At 44.0% G+C, this 27,557-nt stretch overlaps 1 protein-coding gene across 1 annotated transcript in view; it reads left to right on the top strand.

Moving 5' to 3' along the window:
- The window catches only part of SYN3 (synapsin III), a 299,108-nt gene that overhangs the window by 268,205 nt on the left and 3,346 nt on the right, over positions 1 to 27,557 (top strand). Inside the window, exons 10-14 of the mRNA XM_067559393.1 lie at positions 8,404 to 8,546; positions 14,153 to 14,227; positions 16,272 to 16,374; positions 21,897 to 22,031; positions 27,406 to 27,502. Of these exons, the coding sequence (XP_067415494.1) occupies positions 8,404 to 8,546; positions 14,153 to 14,227; positions 16,272 to 16,374; positions 21,897 to 22,031; positions 27,406 to 27,502 (553 nt within the window). The remainder of the gene's footprint in view (positions 1 to 8,403; positions 8,547 to 14,152; positions 14,228 to 16,271; positions 16,375 to 21,896; positions 22,032 to 27,405; positions 27,503 to 27,557) is intronic.

Raw genomic sequence — 27,557 nt, 5'->3', positions numbered from 1 at the left:
CACCCAATCAAACCCACCATCTATAATACAGACACGCACATGCACCATTACTGTAACTGCCTCATGTGCCTCCTCAAAAAATGAGGCCACCATCTTCACCTCATGGGCAGCTGCCTACCTCTCACATCCAGCTGGCATACTAAGCTTACACCAAGGGATTCTATGTGCTGCTTGTATAACTGCCGTGTCAAAAATGTTAATTGCTTAGACAACATCTAATGTTTTCAATTGAATTATTGAAGAGGAACCTCTCTCGTGCTCCATTTAGGTGGACAAAGGATCAACAATATCAGAGGATTCTTCCAAATAGCCATGGATGGACCCTCCCTAACTGGAGAGCTCTTCTGAAGAATAGAATCAAACCAATGGGCACTCAGTTAAAAATGGAGGCATCTGTCAATTCAGGGTATGATGCAGTCTTAGCCAACTGCAGCCCCACCTTGATATGGACCAGGGTCACTCTTGAGAAGCGAGGGACGGTGAGAAGAGGCATCCCTTCTTTCTTTCTTTCTTCACATGACTCTATCCCTGAGCCTGTTTGGAAGGGTAAAGCACTGAGTGTGTGAATACCAGTTGTGTGGTACCATAAAAAGGCAGGAAAGAGGATCCAGGGAACTACAGACCGGTCAGCCTCACCTCAATCCCTGGAAAAATCATGGAGCAGGTCCTTAAGGAATCCATTTTAAGGCACTTGGAGGAGAGGAAGGTGATCAGGAACAGTCAACACGGATTCACTAAGGGAAAGTCATGCCTGACCAACCTGATTGCTTTCTATGATGAGGTGACTGGCTCTGTGGATGTAGGGAAGGCGGTGGATGTGATATACCTTGACTTTAGCAAAGCTTTTGATACTGTCTCACACAGTATTCTTATCAGCAAGTTAAAGAAGTATGGGTTGGATGAATGGACTATAAAATGGATAGAGAACTGGCTAGAGCATAGGGCTCAACGAGTGGTGATCAATGGCTCCATGTCTAGCTGGCAACCGGTCACAAGCGGAGTTCCCCAGGGGTCGGTCCTGGGGCCGGTTTTGTTCAACATCTTTATTAATGATCTGGAGGATGGGGTAGATTGTACCCTCAGCAAGTTTGCGGACGACACTAAGCTGGGGGGAGTGGTAGATACCCTGGAGGGTAGGGATAGGATACAGAGTGACCTAAACAAACTGGAGGATTGGGCCAAAAGAAATCTAATGAGGTTCAACAAGGACAAGTGCAGAGTCATCCACTTAGGAAGGAAGAATCCCATGCACAGCTATAGACTGGGGACCAACGAGCTGGGCAGCAGCTCTGCAGAAAAGGACCTGGGGGTAACAGTGGATAAAAAGCTGGATATGAGTCAGCAGTGTGCCCTGGTTGTCAAGAAGGCTAATGGCATATTGGGCTGCATTAGGAGGGGCATTGCCAGCAGGTCACGGGAAGTGATTATTCCCCTCTATTCGGCATTGGTGAGGCCGCATTTAGAATATTGTGTCCAGTTTTGGGCCCCCCACTACAAAAGGATGTGGACAAGTTAGAGAGAGTGCAGCGGAGGGCAACCAAAATGATTAGGGGGTTGGAGCACAGGACTTATGAGGAGAGGCTGAGGGAACTGGGCTTGTTTAGTCTGCAAAAGAGAAGAGTGAGGGGGGATTTGATAGCGGCCTTTAACTACCTGGAAGGGGGTTCCAGGGAGGATGGGGCTAGGCTGTTCTCGGTGGTGGCAGATGACAGAACAAGGAGCAACGGTCTCAAGTTGCAGTTGGGGAGGTCTAGGTTGGACATTAGGAAAAAGTTATTTACTAGGAGGGTGGTGAAGCACTGGAATGGGTTACCTAGGGAGGTGGTGGAATCTCCATCCTTAGAGGTTTTTAAGCTGAGGCTTGACAAAGCCCTGGTTGGGATGATATAGCTGAGGTTAGTCCTGCTTTGAGCAGGGGGTTGGACTAGATGACCTCCTGAGGTCCCTTCCAACTCTAATATTCTATGATTCTATGATAACTCTGAAATGCCGCAGGAATAGAGCCCAGCACTGCAAATTCACCAAAGAGCCTCTTCTCCTCTCCCTGATCAGACCATGTGAAGGAGACAAGTGCCAAATCTATCTGTACAGAGGAGAAAAAGCACATATTTACAGGGCTTTCATATATATATATATATATATGTATGTATGTATGTATGTATGTATATATAGTTACTCTTATTTTATTTTTAGACCTCTCTAATTAGACCAGTTTAAGAGCTGCTTCAGATCAACGACAGCTCCTTAATTATGAAAACATCTTCCCAACACAGACCTCAGCTCAGATTAAATTATTGCATCGCAGAAGAAAAACTTGTTGTTCATAATAATATGGTCAGAGTTATTTTTCTCTTACTGGATGGGAAGGATTTCTTTTTTTTTTTTTGTTTAAATATAGCACAAACTAAACAGAGCCACTCTGCAATGTAAAAATACCACAGGCCTTTTATCAGGGAGGTTGACTCGTCACCTTGTCTCTCCCGGGACTGGAAATAGAATGTTCTAAAAGCGAGAGCTTTGAAAATCCAGTGTATTAAAGAGGAAGGGAAAAGGGCAAAAGCTGCCTTGGCTTGTCAAGGGACAAATATTTTCCTACACGGGGGACAAATAATGATTTAATGTGTAACATTCACAACAAAGCAGCCCAGTCACTGCAGTCTCTCTGACTTATGAACCAGGAGATACCACCCATCTTGAAAATAGCAGGAGCATCCCAGTTTTCAAACATGGGTCTGGTGCCTTTTGCTGGACCCGGAGAGCAGTGTCCGATCCAACACCCACAGCCTGCATTTGGGACTGCTGGAACCTGTGGCTAAGGTTGGCCCTCAGTTAGAGGTGCTGTGAGGGAAGCTGTGAAGCCTAATTCATTATTGACTGTAAAGCACTTTATGATCCTGAGATGGAGGGCACTTGGAAAATTCAAGGTAATTTTATCATTAATAATAATAATCAATAATATTTTGAGGTAACCCCAGCAAATGTGCAAGACAGTTCCAAGTTTAATGTGATGGTTAGATCCATGACTGTCTGAAAAGGGAAGGGAATTTATGGAGAGAAGTCTTGAGGACATTTTGTAAGAATAGCCATTCTTGTGAGTCAGTTGTCCCAATACTGCACAAACCTTTTAAGAACAGCTAAGCTTGTGAGATGTTTGCCATTTGAGATGGAGGAAAGATCACAAGCTCTGTTGATGCTGTGTGACTTCGACCATTTGGAGTGGAAATCTCATGAGAACAGCTCATAAGATGTCTATCATATCTGTCAGTCAATTTCTTACAAGTCCATTGCTGCACATTTGAGTGCCATCAAACCCAACTCCTTGCCAGTTCGGCCTTGAACTCATATCTTGCATCTGAACCCTACTCTAAACTTAACATGGATACAGATAACTGCTTCATCTATAATAGAAAGTGGGTCTGAAGTGTGGAGCAGAGTTAAGTTTGGGTCACATACAGAGATAAAGCTAATGCAGCCATCTCCTGTAAAGGACTACTATAATTATGTAACAGGCTGACAGATTGTTTGTGTTGCCACATGATTAGTGAAAGTGGAAGAGGAACATGAGTGGGTGTCTGCAGTGATCAGATTGGAGACAATAGAAGATGTGATGACCCTGAGGCTCCGGAGTCCATGCATACTTAGGAAATATAAGCGTGGCAATGGGAATAATGCAACACTACCCCTAGAAATCGGAGCTGAGAAGTGGAGAGATCGGAATTTCCTGTCAATGCCCCTCGTTGCAAGAACATGTGTTCTGAATCTTTGATGCCATAAAGTGGCTGGGTGCCCAAACTTTGATTGAAATACACAGTTGATTTTTTAGGCTTCCAAGATAATCTGAAATCCTGCCTTGCAGGAAGTTACATTTACATTTCTCTGTTAGTACAAGGGATGTAGCTTCACAGGGTATGTCTACACTGCAATTAAAAACCTGCAGCTGGTCCATGCCAGCTGACTTGGGCTAAGGGGCTGTTTAATTACACTGTAGATATTTGGTCTCAGGTTGGAGCCTGAGCTCTGGGACCCTGCACAGTGGGAGGGTCCCAGAGTTCAGGCTATAGCCCAAGCCAGAACGTCTACACTGCAGTTAAACAGTTCCTTAGCCTGACACCCGCAAGCCTGAGTCAGATGGCATGGGCCAGCTGCGGGTGTCTAATTGCAGTGTAGACAGACACACCATTAGAAGGGAGGTCTAGGTTCCAGGATGATACGGGGTCTTTTACTCCAATTCACTGTGGAAGTGAATTAAACTAAACTGAATTACAGCCACTTTAATTCTGAATGAGAATGTCCACACACAGGTTTAATGCAGGGGTTTAACTAATCTACTTCAAATGTACATCTTTAGTTAATTCAGATTAATTTTACTGAGTGTCCCCATGTAGACAAGCCCTCAGTATGTAGTGGAAAGGGAATAATAGCCTCAGATCAGGTTGCAATGGCCGATAAAGAGTTTAATTAATGAACTATGAAGATGTAGTCCCTGTCCAAAGGCTACTTTGGGTATATATCCTCAAAGGTCCCACTGAGCTCGCCAGTTCACTACAGCAACATAACAGCATCAGTTCTAAGTTATACCAGTGCAAGAAAAGGACTTGATTCAGGGAATCTTCAGACCTCAGCAAGGAGCCTTCTCACTCAGAAAAGACATTTGTCAACATCCCTGGCCAGATCTCTTCACAAAAAGTAAGCAAAACTCTATAGCAAATAGCAGTTGATGACTTTAGAATGAATCTATTACTGACCAAACAGCCAGCATAGCTTAGCAAATAGACTGGAGTCAGGGGACTGTGTTTGCACTTAGTGTTTGCACTTATTTACACAACATAAGGGGCGCTGGGATTATCCTTCCTAATATGCAGAAGAGAAAAGAAAAATGGCTCCTGTTAATTTTTTTTTCCAGCTTCTTTTCTTTTTTCACACTCTCTTTTTTTTGTTCAACTCATAACAACATTTTAAAAGCTACTACTAAGTGGAATGTCAAGTATTCCTCCTGAGTGTGTTTGGCTCATTACTGATGCATTCCTACACCATCACCCCAATGCTACAATGCATCCATGCTCGCTGAACTGGGATCCAAACTTTCTGTCTTTAAAATAATGGCTACTTTATTTGGATTTAATAGTGACATATAAAAAAGTTGCAAGAGGAGACAAAACAAATATAAAATATGTAAAAGAAGGAAGTTAATAAAATAGTGAACTGATAGATAAGACAGGAAAATCAATCTAATTAGACTGTAAACTGTTAACCTGTTTTCATGGTAATAATTATACCTGGATTAAACAAACTTCATCCTGAGCCAGAATATTCTATTGAGGTAACCTTGGCTGGATCAGACAATTGACAAAATAAGGTTTTTCTTTGGTGGGGATGATTTTGATTTTGTGCCTGTTGGGAAATAAGGCACCTGGCTGCTTAAAAGGGGGATTCTGGGAGCTCAATTATCTATAAAAGCCCCAAGAATTCCACAGGAAGGTTAATTGAATCCAAGGGTTGGCTCAGGAAGGACAGCCATCTGGGGAGATGGTTTCCTGTAACCTCTGAAAAGGATCAGCCTAAGTGACTCATGCCCTGGGAGGATAGCAAACCTGTCCTTGTGCAGCATCGTAAGAGGATTCTTATTTGTCTGTTGTTGTTTAGTTCATTCATTTGGGTTCCTGTTCAAAATCCTATGTATTCTTCTGTTCAACCAATGAGATGAATGAATATTCTGTTGTCCTTTGTAAAATCACCTTCTGGAGTCATGTGCTTCCATCTTCCACAACATGAAGATATTTCATCCCTTTTCTGCTGCATCCCAGATTTCTGAGTAAAAGTCCAGGTGGTTGGGAGAAGTGAGAGGCACGTAGCCTGAATCTAGCTGTCAAAAGAAGCAAGGCCTTCTTTTCCACTTCTGTGGCAAACATTACCTGGCTGTAAATACAATCATTTCAGTTTGGGCACAGAGAAACCATCTATACCACCAAGCATAGTTTGTTTTCGATCCCCTTAGAGTCCCTGCTTCAAATAGGTCATTATATAATGGCCTTTTTTATTGTCTATTTCCTATCAGTATTTTCCCATTGCCAAAGGGTCCAGGAGAATATGTGGTAATATAGTGCATTGCCTGCCCAGTGTGGTTCCTCCCAAGAGCATCTCAGCAGCATGGGACTAATTAATTTTAAACAATTTGTCCAGGTTCCAGTGTTATCTGTGTAAAAATATTGAACACCAACAAAATGTCTTCTAGTTTCCCTGAGGGGCCGTGACCATTTCTCAAAACTGAGTTCTACTCCTCTATAATCAGAGTACTTTCCTCTCCAGATCATACTTCACTATAGCTGTATTCAGCACATACATCACAACCTCACCCTTGTTTTCCAATGCTCTGGGGAGCAGTTGAGACATTTGTTCAGCCCAGCTCAGACTTAAAGGTGAATTACAAGGCACAAAGAAAGTCTGTCCCTCCTTTATGATGGATAAAGATGGCTATGTGCATTTTTATTTTTAATTCTGCCTGATTATTGTGTCCTCACTTCGCTCTCTTTCTCTGGAGGACATAAATAGTGATGTCACAAAATTGCAGCTTCTCCTCCACCCAGCAAAGGGAAAAGAGGATAATCAGCACTGAGCAAAGCAATGGAAGTTAGGAGCTAGCATCGTTGGACGACAGCATTTTAAATAATTTATATAGAAATAGTCGAGGGCAAAAGCAGTTTTGCAATTCACCTTCACCTTGGCTCTTCCGATACTCAAGAATTAGCTAGATCTGTGCCTCACCAAGGTAAGAGAGAACTTCTAAGCCAGAATGTGACTGCATTTTTGGTTTCTGTTTGGAACTTACTAACTCCGATATAAATAAAATAACACACCAGTTGCGGGTTAGCAACAAACTTGTCATTATTGTTCTACTTACATACTCAAGGTGGTTGCTGCCTTTCCATGATTTTAGATAGACGTTTATCATAGAAGATTAGGCTTGGAAGGGACCTCAGGAGGTCAGCTAGTCCAATCCCCTGCTCAAAGCAGGACCAACCCCAAATAAATTTAGAGTAACTTGTTCATTCTTTACAAAGAGACACCAACCACCACTACATATGTCTCCTTCAGACTGATTCACATAGACTTGTGGCTCTTTCATCCCCCTTTTCACACATATATTGATTTAGTTTGTAAACTCTTCAAGGCAGGGACCATCTTTTTGTTCCATGTTTGTACAGTGCCTGGCACAATGGGGTCCCAATCTTTGACTGAGGCCTCTAGATGCTGTCACAATACAAATAAATAACTATACACAATGAAAATCACTTATTGCCCCTTATCCTATACTGTAGGCCTGTTTGAATTAAACCATCCCTCTCCATGCACTACCACTGGGGACATTGCCATTGGCCAGGCTTCTCTGATGCACCAGAGTAGATTTTTGCCAGCACACATTACTAAAAGTCATGTTTGGTGACATAAGGATAGTGACATTGTCCAGGGTATGTTCATTGGTTGGTTGGTTTTTTGCAGTATTGGGAGAGGAGACTTCAGGATTTTTTCTTTTTTTCTGTCACCTTCTCAGTAGCTCTTGGCAGAAAGCTGATCATCCTCTGTGCTTAGGGCTTTCTTTTTCCAGCATTTCTTTTTTGAAAGATTCAATGTATTTCCAGTAAATAAATATAACACTGTGAAAAGCGAGTTTCCCAGGAAATTTGCAGCTCTTTGGGTATAGACCTCGAACCCCTGAGCATCACGCCATCCCACTCCCTCTACAGCTTTAATCAGCCTCCCCCACACACGCTTCCATGACCTCAGGCTTGCACTGCCTGCAGTACGTGGTCTCCTCTAGGAACATCATCCTCATGGGGCTCTTGTTCCAGCCTGGAGTCCTATGCCATACCTTAGCATGAAGCTAGATAAGGACAATGTGAACTGCCAGGAATCTTGAGACCAGGCATCCTCCCCACTCCTTCCCCCCTCTCCCCTCCCGAACTCCTGCCCAAGGGAAAAAAAAAGAAACGAAAATTCTTGCTTCTTTATTTTTTGGTATAAATGACTATTTCCTGGTCATGCCTGATATCCTTTTTTCCTCGGACGTTTAGTGGTAAATAATAGAGCAAGAGTAATTGATATGTTTGGAATTAAGTTATGCTGCAAATATATAACAAATGCTTTTTCAGAGCAATTCAGCTGTGTAACTCCCATGAAGCCTTTTGGGGAAAGCCCCATGGGACCCTTGGGTCATAGGTATATGTTCTCATTAACTGATCCCTCAGGGCTTGTACATCAAGGAGGGAGTCCATGCTTCAATCCCACTCCCCATATTGTTTAACTGTCATTGTGCTCTACTATTTATCCACTGAGATGACCCCGCCTCACATATATTCCTGTTTCCTTCGTGCTTGCCGCTCTTTGGCTGGATTTCGGCAATGGAAGGTAAAAGTTGAGAACCAGTATGACTTCCAGGACATGGCCAGCGTGGTAGCCATGGCAAAAACCTATGCCACTACTGAGGTGTTCATCGACTCCAAGTACGACATCCGAATCCAGAAAATCGGCAACAATTACAAAGCTTACATGTGAGTGTGCGGTGTCTGTGGCTGGGCTGGTGGATAGAAGGGGGCTGTAATAGGAGAGACGTTTTTATGAATGTGATTTCATTTATGTCTGTCTTGGTCAGAAATAGGTGGCTGATGTAAGTTTCTTGAAGCGCGGCCCTGGTGAACTTTCACCTCTTCCCCATTCTGATTCCTCTGCCTAAAGATAGCTCCTCCATGACTCACCATCAGTGCCTTGTTCCCAGGCTGTAAATCTATCTCTACCTGTCTTCAAGCTCAGCCTTGAACGGGTACCATGAGATAAGCTTTACTCCTCTATCATTGCAGTAACTTGCTTTCTAAAAGGTCCCTTCTCTCTTGACCATTTAGACAAATCCTCCGTCTCTCAGCACCCTCTAGTGGGAACAGTAACCACAATCTTTCAGTTCCAAGTGAAATATTAAAAACAAAGGGGTGGCCTAAGTTACATCTTTGCATGCTCTATTTTGGCACAAGCCAGAGCCAACCCATGGAGTTTTACAGAGTAACTGACCCACAACTAACCTCTCCTTTAACCCTCTTATACAGGAAATTACTCATGACACTGCAATTAGGTAATGCCAGCACAGTAAGAACCTGCCATGGAAATGGTGTGATGCTAGATTATTTTTATTTATTATTATTATCTGTACTGCGGTAATGCCTAGAAGCCCTAGTCATAGACCTTCAGAACCCCATTGTACTAGGCACTGTACAAACATAGAACAAAAAGACAGCCTGTGCCCGAGAGCTTGCAATCTAAGTATAAGACAAGAGACAGCAAGTGGGTACAGATGGACTGATGGAGGAGTACAAAGAAACAGTGAGTAATACTGGTCAGCATGATGGGCAGTGAGCTCAGCACATCAGCTGCCTAGCCAGTGGTAAGTTTTTTGTAGGCATCATGGTAAAGGAGAGTTTGGAGGAGGGCTCAGAAGGTGGATAATGTATTAGTTTTGCAGGTGTTTTGCAGCTCCTCTCATGTGTGTGGGGCAGCATGGGAAAAAGCACAAAGGTGCTTGTTTCAATAATTAACAAGTGGGCAAAGGAGGCTGGTATCATGGACCAGCCAGAGGTGGGAGCTGACATCTCAAATTGGAGGGGTTAATATGGGCATGAAGGGTAGTGGGGACTGCAGATGCTGTTTAGATCAACACAGAGCATTACATGCCGGGAGTGTAGTTTCCCCAGCTGCAACTCCAGAATGAAGAGAAGCGTGACCAAGTTCCATTCCATTTTTGGCTCCCTTCCCAACTAAATCCGTGTACGTACATCACAACTGCTAATCTGTTTGTGACAGTGACTGTAGGAATAGCGATAAGGGTCAGAAAAGTGGAGATTAGTATATTGACTATATGCCCAGCAGAAATTAAAAAGCACCTATCCCAACTTCTAGTAGCGTCTGACACCAATTACAAATGCAGTCATATGAATAAATAAAACACTTCATTTCTCCTCACCCCAAACCAACTGAGTGAGAAAAGCCAAATAATCTGGCTAATCCAGAAGTACCAGCCCTTATCCAGATGCAGAGCTCTAGATAAGTAGATGTGTCTGACAGCATGCACTTAAGGTCAGCAGGTAGATGAAACATTGTCATACATTACTTAACACCAGCATTATTAAAAACAACGGGAGTCCTGTAGCACTTTAAAGACTAACAAATTTAATTTCTGCAGACATAAGCTTTTTGTGGGCTGCAACCCACTTCATCAGATTATGCCTGCATAAATTAAATTTGTTAGTCTTTAAAATGCTACAGGACTCCTGTTGTTTTTGCTGTATACAGACTAACACGGCTACCCCTCTGGAACTTTTCACCAGCATTATTGTTAGTCTTAGATCTGTGTTCCCAAAACCCCAGGCCAGACCCTGGTGCTAATGCAATTAAATGAGACAGACAAATGTATGTGCACACTTACTTTGCAACTAGAATTGCCCAAAATCCCTTGCCAGTGTCCTAGCATAGAGGCAATTAAATAAATCAGAGATCTGGCCACACTCTTCATGACTAGGACTTCATGGGACACACATTTACTTTGTCGGAACACAATGAAAGAAAATTAGTTTTAAATCTGACCCAGTCTATAATTCTACAATCACCTAATTTTTCTATCGGTGATGTCTCAGGAAAAGTCTGACTCAAATGACTCAGAACAGAGAAGGTTTAAAATGTCCTTTAAAATTCCCTAACCCACTGACCTACCTTATCTAACAAGGGAGTAATCACACTATTAGCCAGTCCCACATTTGCAAGTAATTGTTTGCTAAATGAAATTGTTTCCCATGAAACATTTGTCAGTTACAAATAGTGAAGAAATCAGTGAAAATCAAAGCCAGTTCATGAAGAGAGAAAAAGGCCAAATTCATTGAATCAATTGTTTGCTACAAAAGTTCCTTTGTCCTATTCATGGAGCCATTGCTGGAAATGAGTTTGGGATATCTGTATAGCCAGTCTCTGTTACTGATTGTTTCTTATGAAAGGTATCTGGTAATGGAGTTTATCCCAGCGCCAGACTGAAAATGGACTTTTTCTATGGGATAAACAAGTCCATTGTATGTCATATGAGAGAGGTGAGGGCATCCAGCCACTGACAATCAGGCCCCTTGAAAGTGTTTCAAGTTGGATGCTGAAAAATGAAGGCATCCAAAATCACTAGACTGTCTGAAACATCTTGGCCTTTAAATCTGAGAATAACAGCATCTGCTGTAGCATCAGGCAGAGAGAGGACTCTCTTGGTCTGAGTGTGATGGAGTCAGGCCCAGTGTTTTCATAGCACCTCCCACAGATGCAAAAACTCAGAAGCCCACTTCCTCCTGACAGAGGACCGTGTACACAGTTCTCTCCAGAATTTGTCTGCTCTGCGCCCAGTGTCTGACAGAGGGAGGATGTAACAGGGTGACTATCTCACCCCTCTCCACACCAGATGCAAGTGCACTGCTTTCCAACCCACTCTAAGAGACTAAGTTCAGAGTCCCATTGACTTGGGTGGAGTTACTTCAGATTTACACTGATGGTGAACATCTACATAACTGTAACTGAAGCCACCCTGAAAACAACAGATAAGTAGCCAGGTGGCACATGCCTATAATTCCACTGAATGGATTTGGGTGACCTCATAATGCTGATGAGCAAGGTAAGACTCAAATAATAATTGTACATCAAGGAAAACAACTGAAAGACGTGGCAGAAATTATATCAGCCTCCCAACCAATGGAGCAGGTTGTTTGCCATGTTTTTTAAGGCTTGCAGCTTGAGGTCCACGTTCAACCACATTGGCCATCTGCTTCTGAGTTCCCCAGGTTGGTAGCAGCAGTGGCCAAGAAGACCCTTGGCACTCTGCACTTAACAAGAGAGTTGTGTATCCTTTTCTTTTAGCCCTCACACCTGATGTTCATGCCTTTGTCCCCTTGTAGTTGGATGATGGCCATGCACTCTGCGTGGGGCCACAGCTTGCAATCCTCCAGAAACTGAGCTACTATAGAATGGAATGGCCCAGTTACCAAGTGGTGGTTCATGCAGTGAACATATTACACCAGTGCTTCATGATCTGCACTGTCTACTAGTTCATTTGCAGGTGAAGTTGAAGGTGTTGGGCTTGATTTATAAAGCCCTACATGGTCTTGGGTCCCTTTTGTTTGAGAAACCACCTGTTTATTTGTTTGACCGCCATGGCAGTTAGGGTCATTGAAGGCATTCAAGCTAAGAGCCTCTGGTATAAATAGTAGAGGTGTGGTAGCAGGACCTTCTCAATGAGGGGTCCTTGGCTCTCAAATTCACTTTCCACCTGGGTTTGCCAAAGCCTTAATTCAATGCCGTGCTGCAAGACTCACTTGTTCTCCCATTCTGGGAAGGGAGAGGATTTGGTGAAGGTTTGGTGGAGATTATGTTAATGGTCCGGACGGCTTTTGAGAAAGTCTCTTTTTACAATGGTTTGGATGCATTTTATATTTGACAGAAACTTTTGCGATGTTCTGCATAAATTATCTGGACTAGAGCATTGGATTGGCTCAAATAAACAAACTAGATAAACCAACTGCTGCAGCCAACCTGCAATCTTGGGAGCTCCCCCATCTACACAAGTAGTATATCTGTTTCTTTGATGAGGTATATGGCGGTTTATATTCCATATTCCAAATACATCTTTTCAATGCTGATATTCCATTGTTGTGTGACTAATCTGAGTCTGGGAGTTCTCATCATTGATGAGATTTTGGATGCCATCAGCCACTACATGGCAATTTTCTGAATCCACATATTACAAATAAAGAGCTGGGAAACACAATCCCAGGAAGGAGGATAATTTAGGGAGACAGAAGGAAAGAGAGACTCAGAGTTGAACACTGTCCATAGGTAATGGAAAAGGTTCAGAGACTAGTCAGAAACATCAAAGAAGGAGGATTATGTTGCTAAGAGAATAGGACAGGAAAGTGAATGATAATAGGACAGAGGGTTTACATGTGTGAAAAATAATAGTAGAGTATGTGATGATAATATCTGATAACTAATACAGCACTTTCCTCTCCAGATACTAGTCTAAACCATACTCAGGAATCATTTCATCCTCTTCTGAGATGGATCACAGGAGCCCTTTAATAGTTTGCAGCAACAGTACATATTAAGTTAGAGCAGAAAATTAAGAAGGAGACCATGTCTATTTGAAACATTTCTGGGGAAATTTTAAGTGGGCAAAATGTTTGAATTTAGGCAGGACACCATGGTTGACACCTCTGCTCTTGTGAAAAGTGCCATGTGATCTTTAATGACCAACAATTATCAGGACTTCTCTTCTGCATTTCAATGAAAAGATTGTCAGCAGCAGTCAGCATCTCCCAACACCATGCTGCTACACTGGATCAGTACCGGCTCAGGAAAAAGAGTACCATCCACTGAATCACCATGTTGGATGTTCTATGGGTGTAACCCATCAGTGTAACCCAATGTAATTTATGAGATCTGGCAGAATTATAGCACGAGGTGCTATTGTTACAGGCTGGATGAAGTCTGCCTTCTTCTTAAGTGCAAAGAAATGAACTAACCCAGCACTTGACAGACAAATATAGAGCTCAGGATTTGCCAGCAGCAGCATCTTCTGTTGACATTAACAGCCAGTTACAGTGAAGGCGATTTGGACCATTTTACAACCGCTAAAAAACCTTTGGGAGAAGTTAGTGGGTGGGTCCCAGAGCATGCAAGCCACATCAGACTTTCCAGGCTACCACTACAATAGAAGCCATCCTCAGAGAGATCCAGTATTTCATGTCTGACTTTTTTGTAGCTTTCAGTCACATATTCGCCAGAGAATTATTATACCTCTAGTGAGGCTTGGATTCTACAGTGCAGAGCATAAGGTTAATTATCCCAGAGACGATTTACAGTCATTTCTACTTTTCAGGGCATCAAAGTCCTCATATCCTTGCTCCTAGGTTGAGTCTTTCATTTACTGGATGATCAGAATTTGTTGAGAACACTGTGTGCTGTAGGAGTTGGAAAGGACACCCTGTTGAATCACCCAGGTTCCCCATATACACAGTGGGTCAGGTGTGAAATGAAAACTACGTCTTTTGAGGAGTTGGTTTTTCATCCAGTGATTGGTTTGTTTTCCCAGGAGGACGTCCATCTCTGGAAACTGGAAGGCAAACACAGGTTCTGCCATGTTGGAGCAGGTCGCAATGACAGAGAGGTAAGGAAAAGAAGGGGTTTTCAAAAAAGAAAATGCGTGCTTAAAGTTAAATGTGCTGAAATGCTTTGCTGAACTGGGGCAAAAATAAGGCATTGATAGTGCTGGCTAAATCCAGACATCATGATGACAAATTGAGTGCAAATGTAAACCTCCCACATACACATGCATGAGTATATACATTTCTGCCGCTGTGCTTAATTTTGACCTGCAGCACCTCTGCTGTTCCTACCCTGGCCCACCGCATGGCTGTTCCTATACATCTCAATGCTCACCAGAAGCAGCCTGTGCTAGTCCACTCCTGGGCATGTCTTGAGCAAAAGCTGAAAATTCTGCCTCTCAGGAGAATGGGTGGTTGATATGGATGACTATCCATTAGGAAACCTGGTGAGATGACCAGCTCCATTTCATTTGTGTCGTAGCCTGGATTTTGAACCCCACACACCCCTGAGCCTCCCTCCAGACTGTACGTGGTTCCTGAGAAGCTGCCCTATGGTACATGACCAGCATCCAGTTCATCACAGCTGCCCATGAATGGGCCTTGCAGTGCTTGGTGCATTAGCATGGGCAACCTGCTTGATTCACAGGGTTCATCTCCAGTGTAAACAGTGCATTCCTGGTGCTCTCCTCCTCCACACAAACCCAGTGTGGGAAAGAACCTGCTTACTGGAGTGAATTTATTGTCACTTTACAAGTTTCATAACTTTGCAGCTGACAGGGGCTGAAGTGCCTCCTATTGCTTCCTCTAAGGGTCCGTGTGGCTGTGCTTTGTCTCTTCATTGAGGAACAGACTGGCAACGAAGGATTTATTAGTTGTATAAGCTATTTTCTTGCCCCATCCATACACGGTCTTGTGTTCTTGCAGGTTCATTGTTTGATCATGAAGATCAAGCTAGAGGAGCTCTGGCTGCTCTTTGTGTGTGGCCAGAACAGTTCTTTTTTCCTTCCCCATTAGGACAGCATAGATAGCTTTGAGATCCTCAGTGTTCTCCTGTTTCAGTTGGCACCCTGTGTGAGAATCCGGCTTGCAGATCTTCTGCTTTGAGATTATTTTTATTGATATGGTCAGGACCGCAGCACAGCTGCACAGAAAGAAAACCAGCAAAGCTCATCCCCTCTCCTGTCCCAATGTAGGGACAGCTGGGGGAGTGTGGTCACCATCATAATGCATCTCTTGTCATTCCTGCTCCTCTTCCAGTGCATGGACAGCTGAGGGGGCACCCCATCATACATGATCTTCTGTTCCTGCCAGCTCATGTTCCAGTGCGAGGACAGCTGGAAGAAGGGGCTCCTATTATATAGTGCCTCTGGCTCTCACTCTGACATAGCAGCAGATATTCAACACGAGGGAAATACTAGAAAAGCAGTAATATTAAATGGATATTGGGGTGATTGGGAACAGTGTGGAGTGTGGTGATGTGGAGGAAACAAATAAAAAAGCCTGTGCAGATTGGGGCTGTATATTCAGAGACATCATGGCACAGAACAGAGAGGTAATAGCCACTCACTACAGAGCTCCACTCTGGCTCTCCACACCTAGAACGTGCCAACTGGGCATCTCAGCATCAGAAAGTTGTCAACATAGTGGAGAGAATTCAGGAGAGAGCAATAAAAATTGCAGGGACTGACTTTTAAGGAGAGATTAAATGAACTAAACATTCACAGCTTGGCTACGTGATACCTAAGTGAGGGAGATTTGATGAGTAAAAATACTAATGAGGGAAAGAAATGGTGTCATGTGGTTCAAGGAGATATAAGTAGTAGTAGGGAGTTGATGTAGAATGAAGGAAAAGGTAGACTTTCATCATGCAAGACCTCCTATTTGCTCCATTTCCTGTAGGGTCGAGGGAGGGGCTGTCTCATCATGATAACTTGGAGTTGCAGTGAAGAGGGTTCTAAATTTCTATGCACTTCTAGAAGCAGAGGGTAAGGTGCCTATATTTGGTGGGAGGCTGAGAAAGTTGGCACCCTACTAGGGTGAAGTCCTTATTTTAATCCTTGCACAGCCAGATAATTTCCCAGCCATGTGTCTGTGTGCTTTCTGCAGGTACAGACTCTGGGCGGACTCCTGCGCTGAGATGTTTGGAGGTCTTGACATTTGTGCTGTCAAAGCTGTCCACAGCAAAGATGGGAAGGACTATATCATTGAGGTGAGAGCTTGAGTGACTGGAGTCCACATCTCCTTCATCCCAGTATATCCACAAACACACAACCTCCGACATATTTCACACGTGTGTTGACATGCTCAGGCATTCAGATTTACCCTAAATACACATTCTGCCCCTTGATCCAGTCATTTTCTCCTCACAGTGACCAGCATCATTTTACCTAATGTGCCCAGGGACTAACTGTGAGTCGCAACCAAATTGCCAGATACCTGTGAATGGGCTCCTTGGTCAAAGTTAAGATTAGGAGTCAGACTCAGGAGTCAGCCATAAGCAGGGCGCATGCCACACAGGAGCCCATGATGAACTGGATGGAACTAGAACTGCAAGAAAGAGGACTATAAGTAGCATGAATGAGCCTCATGGTCTTAATCAGATCCTGGATGCACCTCTTAAAATTGTTTGCCCAGGGCTGAGTTTATTGAGCTAGCAGATAAGCAAGACAAACCCCAAGAGAGTTTGTGGGTTCCAGAGTCACCTTAGCTGCACAAGCTGTGGTTGAAAAGGCAAGTGTTCAAAGTGATACCTGCTATGCCCGGGAGCTGAACAGGGGATTGGGGCGGGTAACGTAACCCAGGTCGTTGGAACAGGTTGGATCATGAAAAGCTGGCAGGAAAATCAAATTGGAAACTCAAGAGTCACTTGAGGCATGACAAAATCTGGCAACTGAACATAGTGTCCTCTGCTAACATGTGATGTTATTGGGAGTGAGGATCAGCGTGTTTTCTGCTGTGAACTCCATCAACACTGCCCAGGCAGAGGAAGATGAGCAAAGCTGGCCTGCAGCTTCCTTCAAGGGTGCTGACACATTAGAAAGCTACGTGTGGGAGCGCACTCCCACCCACTGAGGCTTGGGAAGCTGATGAGAACCACATGAGCCCTATGGCGACTGCACATTCCAGCTTTATGCATCTACTCTCCAGGGACTAGGGCCCTGTCAGAGGTCGTGTAGTACAAGTGCTCTGCCAGCAATGAAAACATTAGCTTGCTTCTTTCAAATTACAAGAGAGATGTTGCTGTCATTTTGACTCCTGTATGTTAGTTGTCGGCAGCTTTTGGAGGTGCTGCTCCTCTTCAAAGCCCACCACACAATAAAGCCTTTAAATTCAACATACTTCAGCCTCTCGTGTGTGTATGCCTGTGTATAGGGGAGGGTAAGAGGGTACACACCCCTGCCTTTCTGTATGTATGTGTACCTGTGTGCACACACACACACCTTCTTGTGCGATTTTGTATATGGGGTTGGGAGTTTTACTCATCTGCCTCTGCGTGTGTGTGTATGCCTGTGTATGCCTGCCTCTGTGTGCGTGTGTGGAGGGGGGGAATTACACACCTGCTTCTGTGTATGACTTTGGGCTCAGGAGGGGTTACACACCTGCTTCCATGTTTGTGTCACTGAATCGAGGGCACATTCCTAGAATTACACCCGTTACTACATGGCACACCTGACAGAATTGCACACCTACACACGTTACCCCATGATTCTATGCTGAACCAAATACATAGGGTGAGGTCCTCAGAGGAGCCATGCTGATTGCAATTAAGCTAAGCCAAATTGTACCAGGTGAGGATCTGGCCCAGAGGCTCTGCAATGCCAGCAGTTTAGCAGGTATTCTGATACAAGACTGATGGACACTGCATAGGAACATAAATGGAATGGAATAGACTAAAGCAAAGCAGGCACATTTTCTACTTCATGCCAGTTCTGAGAGAAGAAGCTGAAAAGTAATTATTTCCCCCCAGTCCAGTTCCTTAAGTGGGTTTTTTTGGACAGAAGCTGGTGGGTTGGTTGGTTTTTGTTTGTTTTGTTTTGCATTGTGTTGTTGGGGGGGGAAGGGAGACAGCCAAACAGCTATGTTTCACTTTGTGAGAAGGAAATTTGCTGTGAAATTTTGCAAGAAATGACTCCAAAATTCACTGAATAAATGAATCAAGGAACCAAGGAATGAATTTGCACAATGTGAAAACTGTTCCCTGAGAAATGCTCACAAAATGAAAGACAGACAGATCTGTGTTTTGAGATTTATCACCATTGCTTATGGCAAATGGGCTCAGATTAGGAGGGAGGAGGTTATGAGTGCAGGAAAGGAGGATTATGCAGTCTGGAAATCTGAAGTCATTACTATTAATTTAGCTTCAACCTGATTTCCATACGCTTTATACTAGCTGAGCTCTTCAGCTTTATTTGCCACATTGCATTGGGGTATGTGAGCAGTACTTTAAGGGCTATATTCAGATATAGAATCACTTCCCTTGATTTCAGCAAACTTCACCCACATAGAGCAGCACTGAATTTGATTCAGCATATTGGTATTTCTTTCTCTGCATTAAGGGCTTTATCACTGTGTCTGGAATTTTCAGAAGAGCTCAGCACACCCAACTGAGGCCAGATTTTCAGAAGAGCTCCTCTCTTCTTTCACCTAAAGCCCAGATTTTCAGCGTTGCTCATCACACCGGATGCGTGTTGGGGGTTGTGCACCGGCAAATCTGCCCCATTTTTGTAATCTAAAATAATGCCATAATGATGAGTCATTTTAGAGATGGTGGGAGGGGGACCACAGGTGTTTAAAAATGATCCACGATACTAAAGAGTAATCAATATTGGATTGACTTCATGTTTTTATTCTTCTCTTATGACTCTTTTAGCCAGCAGTGCCACATCTACTGCTATAGCAGAGCTCTGTGGCGCTAACCACACACACTACAAGGTCTCTACAGATCTGTGCAACAGCCTTTCCATCCTTTCACCATTTTGGTATCAATCTTTTGATCTGTCAAATCATGTTTCCTTCTTCCCTCCAATCACCCAACACCTTGACTCTTGCACATGAGAACATGGAATAACAAACGCAGTCTCCAGGTCTTGGCGTAAGATAGAGGGCAGGGAAGGGGTTTTCCTGGATCTCTTCTCTGCCTTGCCGCCTTCCGTTCCTTCTGAGCTATTTTATCGAGCAATAGCAGCTGTGTCAGGAGACAGCCACTGACCTTGGGCAACTACAAAGACAGGGTCCGTGTGTGCCAAAATTTTCCCCTCTCCCTCAGCTGTTCTTTGGTCTCATTATCGGGAAGAGATGAGAGGAATATGTTTGCATTTCATATATTCCATCTTTGTGGTTTATCTCAGCATTACGGGGCCACATTCTGATCTTGGCACCTGTATAACTTGAGTAGCTGCACTGATACAACTGAGAGCATCAGTTGGCCCAGAAAAACTGTGTCCTTTCTAATCAGCTTCTTCCTCCTCCTACCTTAGTCAGTGATAGCCTAGTCCAGTGATTGGCCTCCCTCAATCAATACTAAAGAAGTGAGCTGAGTCAGAAATCGCAAAATAAGACATAGAGACAATGATGCCTGATGTAGCCCCATTGACGGGCCTAATACAGTATTAATTTAGCCGCAGATGTTTCTGTTTCTAAATGATACCCTGTCGTTTCACTTCAGCCAGCATATCACATGCTGCTGCAGTAATGATGGGAAATAATTCCCAAGCTGAAGCTATGAGTGGGGTTTTTTTAATACAGACATATCGCTACACAGTTATTTACACAGAGAGTTAGTGAGTGAACAGATTACTTCATTGGATAATGGCTTGTTAATGAGAACAATGGCACCATCTAGTGGTCATAAACCATCCTGTTCACAGTAAATTAACAGGGTACAGGGAGTTGACATGGCTCTGTCCTTCCCTACCTATGAGCTGGTACCAGAATTGCCAAATGAAGCGGGGATGCCTCATGGAGCTACATGCTAGTGAGACCCCCTGAACAGAAGTCAGGTTAGATTTCAGGTCCAGTGTTTTATAATTTTCCCAGTCCCTCTGCTGCCACATCTTTGTGGCAGCCAAACCCAGCTTTCTCTGGACCCCAAGAAGCCTGTTATACAACGAAGCAAAGGAGATGACAATGAATTTGAACACCATTTAATATATGTAGTTGACCCTCTTCCATTTAACCTGCTCCATAAATACCCTAGATCATAAATCAAGAAAGCAATGGATTTTGGTGCCAGTCCTCTTCTCATTAAATCAAAGCTATCCACAGCCATAGCCTCTGGATTTTATATAAGCTCCTATGATAATACCCAGGTAATACATAGTCCTGCCATGAGTGTAGGGGACAGGACAAGATGACATCTTGAGGTCCCTTTCAGTCCTATGCTTCTATGATTCTATGTAACAAAACTAAAGTGGAGACCAAATTAAGGCGAGTTGAACAGTTACTCCATTAATAAATCACCTCTGTGAGGTTGGATCAGTTGTTGATGAACTGACTTCACAAACAGACTTCCTTAAACTAACTATAGAAATGTGTGCAAAACATTCTGTTTAATAAATAATAATAATAATAATAATACCTCGCTCATACAGCATACTGTTCAATGGTAGATCTCAAAGCACTTTACAAAGGAGGGCAGTATCATTATCCCCATTTTAAAGATAGGGAAACTGAGGCACAGAAGGGGGACGTGACTTGCCCAAGGTCACACAGCCAGCCAGTGACAGAGCTGGGACTGGAGTCCCAGTTCAGACTGTACTCATGGAACTCTCATGGGGGCAGAGTTGAGGCTGCAGTTGTTATCTGAGTGTGTCAGTGCCTTAGCTGACAACTGCAAACTTTAATACTGCATTTCCTGGATTTCTATAGTTTCCTTAAAAGATACTAACATTCTGACAGGGTAACATGCCCCCCTCCCTCCTCAGTTGAACCTTAATTTCACCATAATGAGCTGTTTCATATGGAATTTGGTTAATGTTTGCAAAGTGGTTGGGATTGATGTGACAAACAACCTTGATGATTGTGGTGGTGTTTCAGGGGTAGCATATAGCTGGTGGTCTCGCCCTTTTTAAGACTGTGGGATCCTCTTCAAACCTTTGCTTCCTCACCTTCCCAGTGGTAACTGTGGTGCATATTTACATGGCAAAGTAACGTCAGAACAGCGTAAAGGAGACCAGCTGAGTGGAAGTTCACTTTCATGCCATGGATGCTGCTGTTTGGAGACATCCTGTCTATGTTGTGCCTGTGTTTATTTCCTTCTTTCCTGTAGAGCTTTGCATTGATTAGTACCAGCTCTTCCCTGGTTGCCTCTAGTCCCCCTTGCGCTAATCTACACAGGTCTCTTTGCTGTTTGTTTCCTTTCTCCTTTATCCTGCCTGCCGGAGCATCATTCACAAATATCAACAGAGTTGAATTTCAGAGTAACACCCATCAATCAGCCTCTCTGGGTGTCGGACGAATCTGGTTTGTGTGTGTTTGATCAAAAAAAAAATCTCCAGGAACCCTTATCAAGCCTAGGGCTGGGTTCCAAATGGCAGGAGACATCATTTCTCAAAAACTCTGATATACTCTAGCCATTGCGACAGGCAGCTTCACTTCAGAATGTGGGAGAATGATGGGAATAGTCGCCTGGGGATGTAGTGCCACAAAAGAGCCTGGCATCAGATTGAGTCTAGACCTGCCTCTGCCACTAGGAAGCCACCTTACTAGCTGTCCTTTTCTCTCTTTGTGCAGGTGATGGATAGCGCGATGCCCCTGATAGGGGAGCATGTGGAAGAGGACACGCAACTCGTAGCTGATTTGGTTGTCTCCAAAATGACTCAGCTTCTTGCAACTGCTGGATCCACCCCCTCACCTCTGAGGCCTTGGGTAAGAGTGCATGGAGCCATTCAGAAAAACTGATGTTTACCCAAACCCCCATGGGTGTTCAGCCAATCACGTACCTCAGTGGACTGAACGTTCTAGTGCTGTTGGACCGAGACGTCACCTCATGCAAAGTATTGGATGATTCCACTGTTACTGTTGCAGAGGGAGCTCTTTTGTAAACCCTTCATGGGTTGTCCCTGAACAATGTCTCTCTTCATATTATCGTGGCCTCACATTCTCACTGATCTGATTCACCACATACATATACCTGGGCCCTTTTGGTTTGGTATAGACTGTTACCAAAACTACACACCACTATAAAGAGAAGCATCATCAGAGACAAACATTGTAGCCCAGTCTGAAGAAAGGTGGTCTCACAGATGAGGCGTTGGCAAGGGAATGGCCATAGAAGGGGAAAAGTTAGGAGCATTTCCTGCTCACAAATGTCCAAGCCGTATGGGGCTGCTTTTGCCATGGAGACTCAGGTTAGGCGGCAAGATGGCAGGTGATGATAACATGCCAAGCTAGGCATCCTTATAGGTGACAGCAATGTGCTGATGTACTATGGACTGGGGAAAAGGAGGACAGAATCAATTTAAAGATACGGCTTCAAATAACTTCAGTAAAAAGCAGTAGGACGAACCTATGCCAAGGAGAATCTGGATGGATCGTAACCCCGTCCGTCTTCAGGGCTTATAATGAAAACCTATCCCCCATCTCTGCCCCCAAAGATTGGGCAGATTCTTATCTGGACGTCAACAATACGTGACTCGATAGCCTATAAAACCAAACAATGGGGCTTGTTCACTGCTGATGGAGCCCCTGCTACTCTAAGGTTCTCTGCTCCCATCAGTGAATATTAACACGAGTTCTGTGTGTAGGTTGAGGAGACTCTAGAGCTCTTCATGGTTTGGTTGCAACTCTCCATCCCAGCTTGACAGGTTATCAATCCCCAGCCTTTGCCTCTCTGCTGAAATCCTGTGCATCCCAAAGTGAGCCAGTGAGGCTCTCTGCCCTTCTCTAACAGACTCTCTGCTTCTTCAGAGAGGCCTTGTGTCTCAGCCACCAATCCCTGAAAAGGAAGGGCCTGGCTGATGTTGCTGTTCAAATCGGAACCCATCATTTCTGCTTTTAAATTGACCAATAGGACTCGTGAGTGTGTCTTCCTCATCGCACACTCACCCCCAGGCTGTATTGAGCCCATCTTATTTTAGAGCAATATTTGCCAATGGCAGTTTTGAAAGACTGATCCACCCCATGGCATGACATGGAGATCCATGGAAGGTTGGTTTAAATGAAAACATCTGTGAATATGTGTACTGTTTCTTTAATTCTATGGCAGGAATCCAGAGAGGAGGGACTGGGGAAGATTCAAGCAGTAAAGTATTAAGTAAGGCTTTTGTTTTAATAATATCCTTTCCTTTTTTCCTCGGTAGCTGTTAGTTGGTTCTTTATATAGGGAGAAATCCTGTTTAATATTCTGTTAGATGGAATTAAAGATGGTATTAACTGTCGTTTTGGGGAAAGAGAAAAAGTTAGTTAAGATAGTCTGGACCCATTGCTGTTGCTGCTAAAGACCAATCCTGTTTTGTTTTAGACAAAACAAGACAATCACACAAAAGAGAGGAGAGAAAAGAGCAGCAAAGATAGAAAATGCAGCTTCTGTGTCTGATTCCCTTGTGGCTGGAGAAACACGGGCACTGCACACGGTCTTATCAGCCATGCTGAGATCTGGCAAACTATACCAGTCTTGGGCTCTTTAAGGTATTTCTTTTAGCGGCCTCTCCGGTCAGAGGATCATAATGGTGTTGCGAAAGGAGGACTTGTCTTGGCTGGCTAAGCCAGTTGCTTATTAGACAGAAAGCAGAGAGAAAGGAAAGAGGAGAATTAAGTTGGGGAAAGAAAATGAAACACGAGGGAGAGGTGAAAGCAGGAACACAAGTTTCACATCCCAGGTGTTGTTTAGGATTTGGCTGAAGCTGGTAGCAATGTCACCTGTTTCCCTCTCTTTGGCCTGGCGTAGTCAAGCTGCCTTTCAGGACAAACCAACAAAGGCCCAAGTGTATCATGATGGATCCCAGGAGACTGTGGGAGTGGCAACTACAGTGATAAAGCTCAGTTCATCCAGCCCACACATCCTGCTCCCAATCCATTTAGTAACTCCCAGATGAAAAATGTCCAAGATGGGTTGACAAACACATCCCCATAACCTTCACCAATTAAAACACACTTCAGTGAGCTCAACTATAAACCTTTCTTCTCATTTCTAGAATCTTTTAGCTCCGTGTCATAGAATCATAGAATATTAGAGTTGGAAGGGACCTCAGGAGGTCATCTAGTCCAACCCCCTGCTCAAAGCAGGACTAAGCTCAGCTAAATCATCCCAGCCAGGGCTTTGTCAAGTCTCAGCTTAAAAACCTCTAAAGATGGAGATTCCACCACCTCCCTAGGTAACCCATTCCAGTGCTTCACCACCCTCCTAGAGAAAAACTTTTTCCTAATGTCCAACGTAGACCTCCCCAACTGCAACTTGAGACCGTTGCTCCTTGTTCTGTCACCTGCCACCACCGAGAACAGCCTAGCCCCATCCTCCCTGGAACCCCCTTTCAGGTAGTTAAAGGCCGCTATCAAATCCCCCCTCATTCTTCTCTTTTGCAGACTAAACAAGCCCAGTTTCCTTAGCCTCTCCTCATAAGTCTTGTGCTCCAGCCCCCTAATCATTTTTGTTGCCCTCCGCTGTACTCTCTCCAACTTGTCTACATCCTTTTTGTAGTGGGGGGCCCAAAACTGGACACAATACTCTAAATGTGGCCTCACCAATGCCGAATAGAGGGGAATAATCACTTGCCGCGTCCTGCTGGCAATGCCCCTCCTAATGCAGCTCAATATGCTATTCGCCTTCTTGACAACCAGGGCACACTGCTGACTCATATCCAGCTTTTTATCCACTGTTACCCTCAGGTCCTTTTCTGCAGAACTGCTGCCTAGCTCACCGGTCCCCAGTCTGTAGCTGTGTATGGGATTCTTCCTTCCTAAGTGGAGGACTCTGCACTTTTCTTTGTTGAACCTCATTAGATTTCTTTTGGCCCAATCCTCCAGTTTGTTTAGGTTCTTCTGTATCCTATCCCTACCTTCCAGGGTATCTACCACTCCCCCCAGCTTAGTGTCATCCGCAAACTTGCTGAGGATGCAATCTACCCCATCCTCCAGATCATTAATGAAGATGCTGAACAAAACCGGCCCCAGGACTGACCCCTGGGGCACTCCGCTTGTGACTGGTTGCCAGCTAGACACGGAGCCATTGACTACTACTCGTTGAGCCCTATGCTCTAGCCAGTTCTCGATCCATTTTATAGTCCATTCATCCAACCCATACTACTTTAACTTGCTGATAAGAATACTGTGAGAGACCGTATCAAAAGCTTTGCTAGAGTCAAGGTATGTCACATCCACCGCCTTCCCTACATCCACAGAGCCAGTCACCTCATCATAGAAAGCAATCAGGTTGGTCAGGCATGACTTTCCCTTGGTGAATCCATGTTGACTGTTCCTGATCACCTTCCTCTCTTCCAAGTGCCTTAAAATGGATTTCTTAAGGACCTGCTCCATGATTTTTCCAGGGATTGAAGTGAGGCTGACCGGTCTGTAGTTCCCTGGATCCTCTTTCCTCCCTTTTTTGAAAATGGGCGCTATATTTGCTTTTTTCCAGTCCTCAGGGACCTCCCCATTGCCACGAGCTTTCAAAGATAATAGCCAATGGCTCTGGAATCACCTCAGCCAATTCCCTCAGCACCCTCGGGTGCATTGCATCTGGCCCCATGGACTTGTGTATGTCCAATCCTTCTAAATAGTCTTGGACCTGTTCCTTCAGCACTGCGGGATGTTTGCCTCCTTCCCATTCTGTGCCACCCAGTACAGTAGTCTGGGAGCTGATCTTGTCTGTGAAGACAGAGGCAAAAAAGTCATCCATGACTTTAGTAGGAGCCTTGAAGGCCCCTTAGCACAGTTCTTTTAATCTAAACAATCCAGTTTGGGCCAATCTATTTGTCTCCAACTTTGCTGATTCACATAAACAATTTGATGTTACAGGGTGAGTTGGACTCTTGTTACGTTGGACAGCTTAGAGTAAAGGCCTCTGCACGACAGTCCTGTGTTGTTTAAACTGTTTATTGATTATCAGGAAAGGGGGGTGAGCAGAGAGACAGCAAAATTAGAAAGGACAGGGAAGAACTTTGGTGAGACCTAGCCAAGTTAAGTGAATGAGGAACACAATGGCAAACAAAATTCAATGGTGATAAATGCAAAGCAATGCACATTGGCAGGGGAAATGTAAAGTACTTTTACACCTTGCAGAGTTTTAAATTAACTGTATCAACTCAGGTAAGGGACTGGCATCACAGTAGACAGCTCAGTGAAAATCTCTGCTCAGTGCACAGTTGCAGGCAAAAAAAATCAAACAAGATGTTAGGATGTATACGACGTGGGATGGTGAACAATACGGAGACTATTCTAATGCCTTTAATACTGCTAACAGTATCCAGATAAGGCTGCACCACTGATTTGTATAATCACCCCATCTGAAAAAGGATAGTGCAGAACTAGAGGGGACTTAGAAAAGGGTGGTGAGAGAGATCCAGGACCTGGAAATACTCTCTTAAGAAGAAAGACCTGAAAAGATTAAATTGTTCACTTTAGAAAGGAGACAAATAAGAGGTGACATACTAAAAATATATATAAAATAATGGTCTAGTGAAGGTAGATTAGGACCGTCTATTCTGTCTGTTTCTTAACACAAGAACAAGGGGACATTCAATGAGGTGGGAAACCAATAAAAGGAAATACATGTTCACACAATGTATAACAGACTATGGTATTCGCTGCCAAAGGAAGTCATTGAGACCAAAAATGTAACAAGATTGAAAAAGGGATTGAACATTTATATGGATGTCAGGAATGATAATCCGTTTGGAAAGGATATTAAACCTCATGGTTTAAGCCAATTTTTACCTATTAGAGCTCAGGATGAGACATGGTAACTCCACACCTGCTTAGTGCGGGGTTCTTACAGCTTCCTCTGAAGCATCCGGTGCTGGTCACTGTCACAGACAGAACACTGGGTTAGATGGGCCTCAGGTTTGCTCCAGTCTGGTAATTCCTCTATTCATAAACCCACTTTTAAAAAAAATGTAGCACCACAGTCATTCTCTTCTAGCTAACACTTTCCTGCTCAGTTCTCCATCCTAATACCATGGCACATTGCAGGCCTGTGCTGTAGTGGCAGAGTGTGCGTTGAAGTTCTTTCTGTCATCCCTAGGCCTGGCATCCCTTGGCTTCTCCTTTTGAACATGTTCTGATGACTGTAATGATTTTATTCCAGCCTCCGCAAGTCCAGCTTCAGTCAATGAAATCACAGATGCAGCCTCAGTCTGGACCCCAGCTTGGACAAGCGTCCCAACCACGCCCACCTCCTCAAGGTACTGTACTCTGGGAACCTCTGTTCATTTTGGGATCTGATGCAGACTGCTTGCT

The sequence above is a fragment of the Emydura macquarii genome, unplaced genomic scaffold (assembly GCF_026122565.2).
Source record: "Emydura macquarii macquarii isolate MOO-44397 ecotype Brisbane River unplaced genomic scaffold, CSIRO-AGI_Emac_v2 contig_2205, whole genome shotgun sequence".
NCBI lineage: Eukaryota > Metazoa > Chordata > Testudines > Chelidae > Emydura > Emydura macquarii.
The sequence above is the reverse complement of the archived record's forward strand: the minus strand, read 5'-3'. Positions and strand labels throughout refer to the sequence as shown.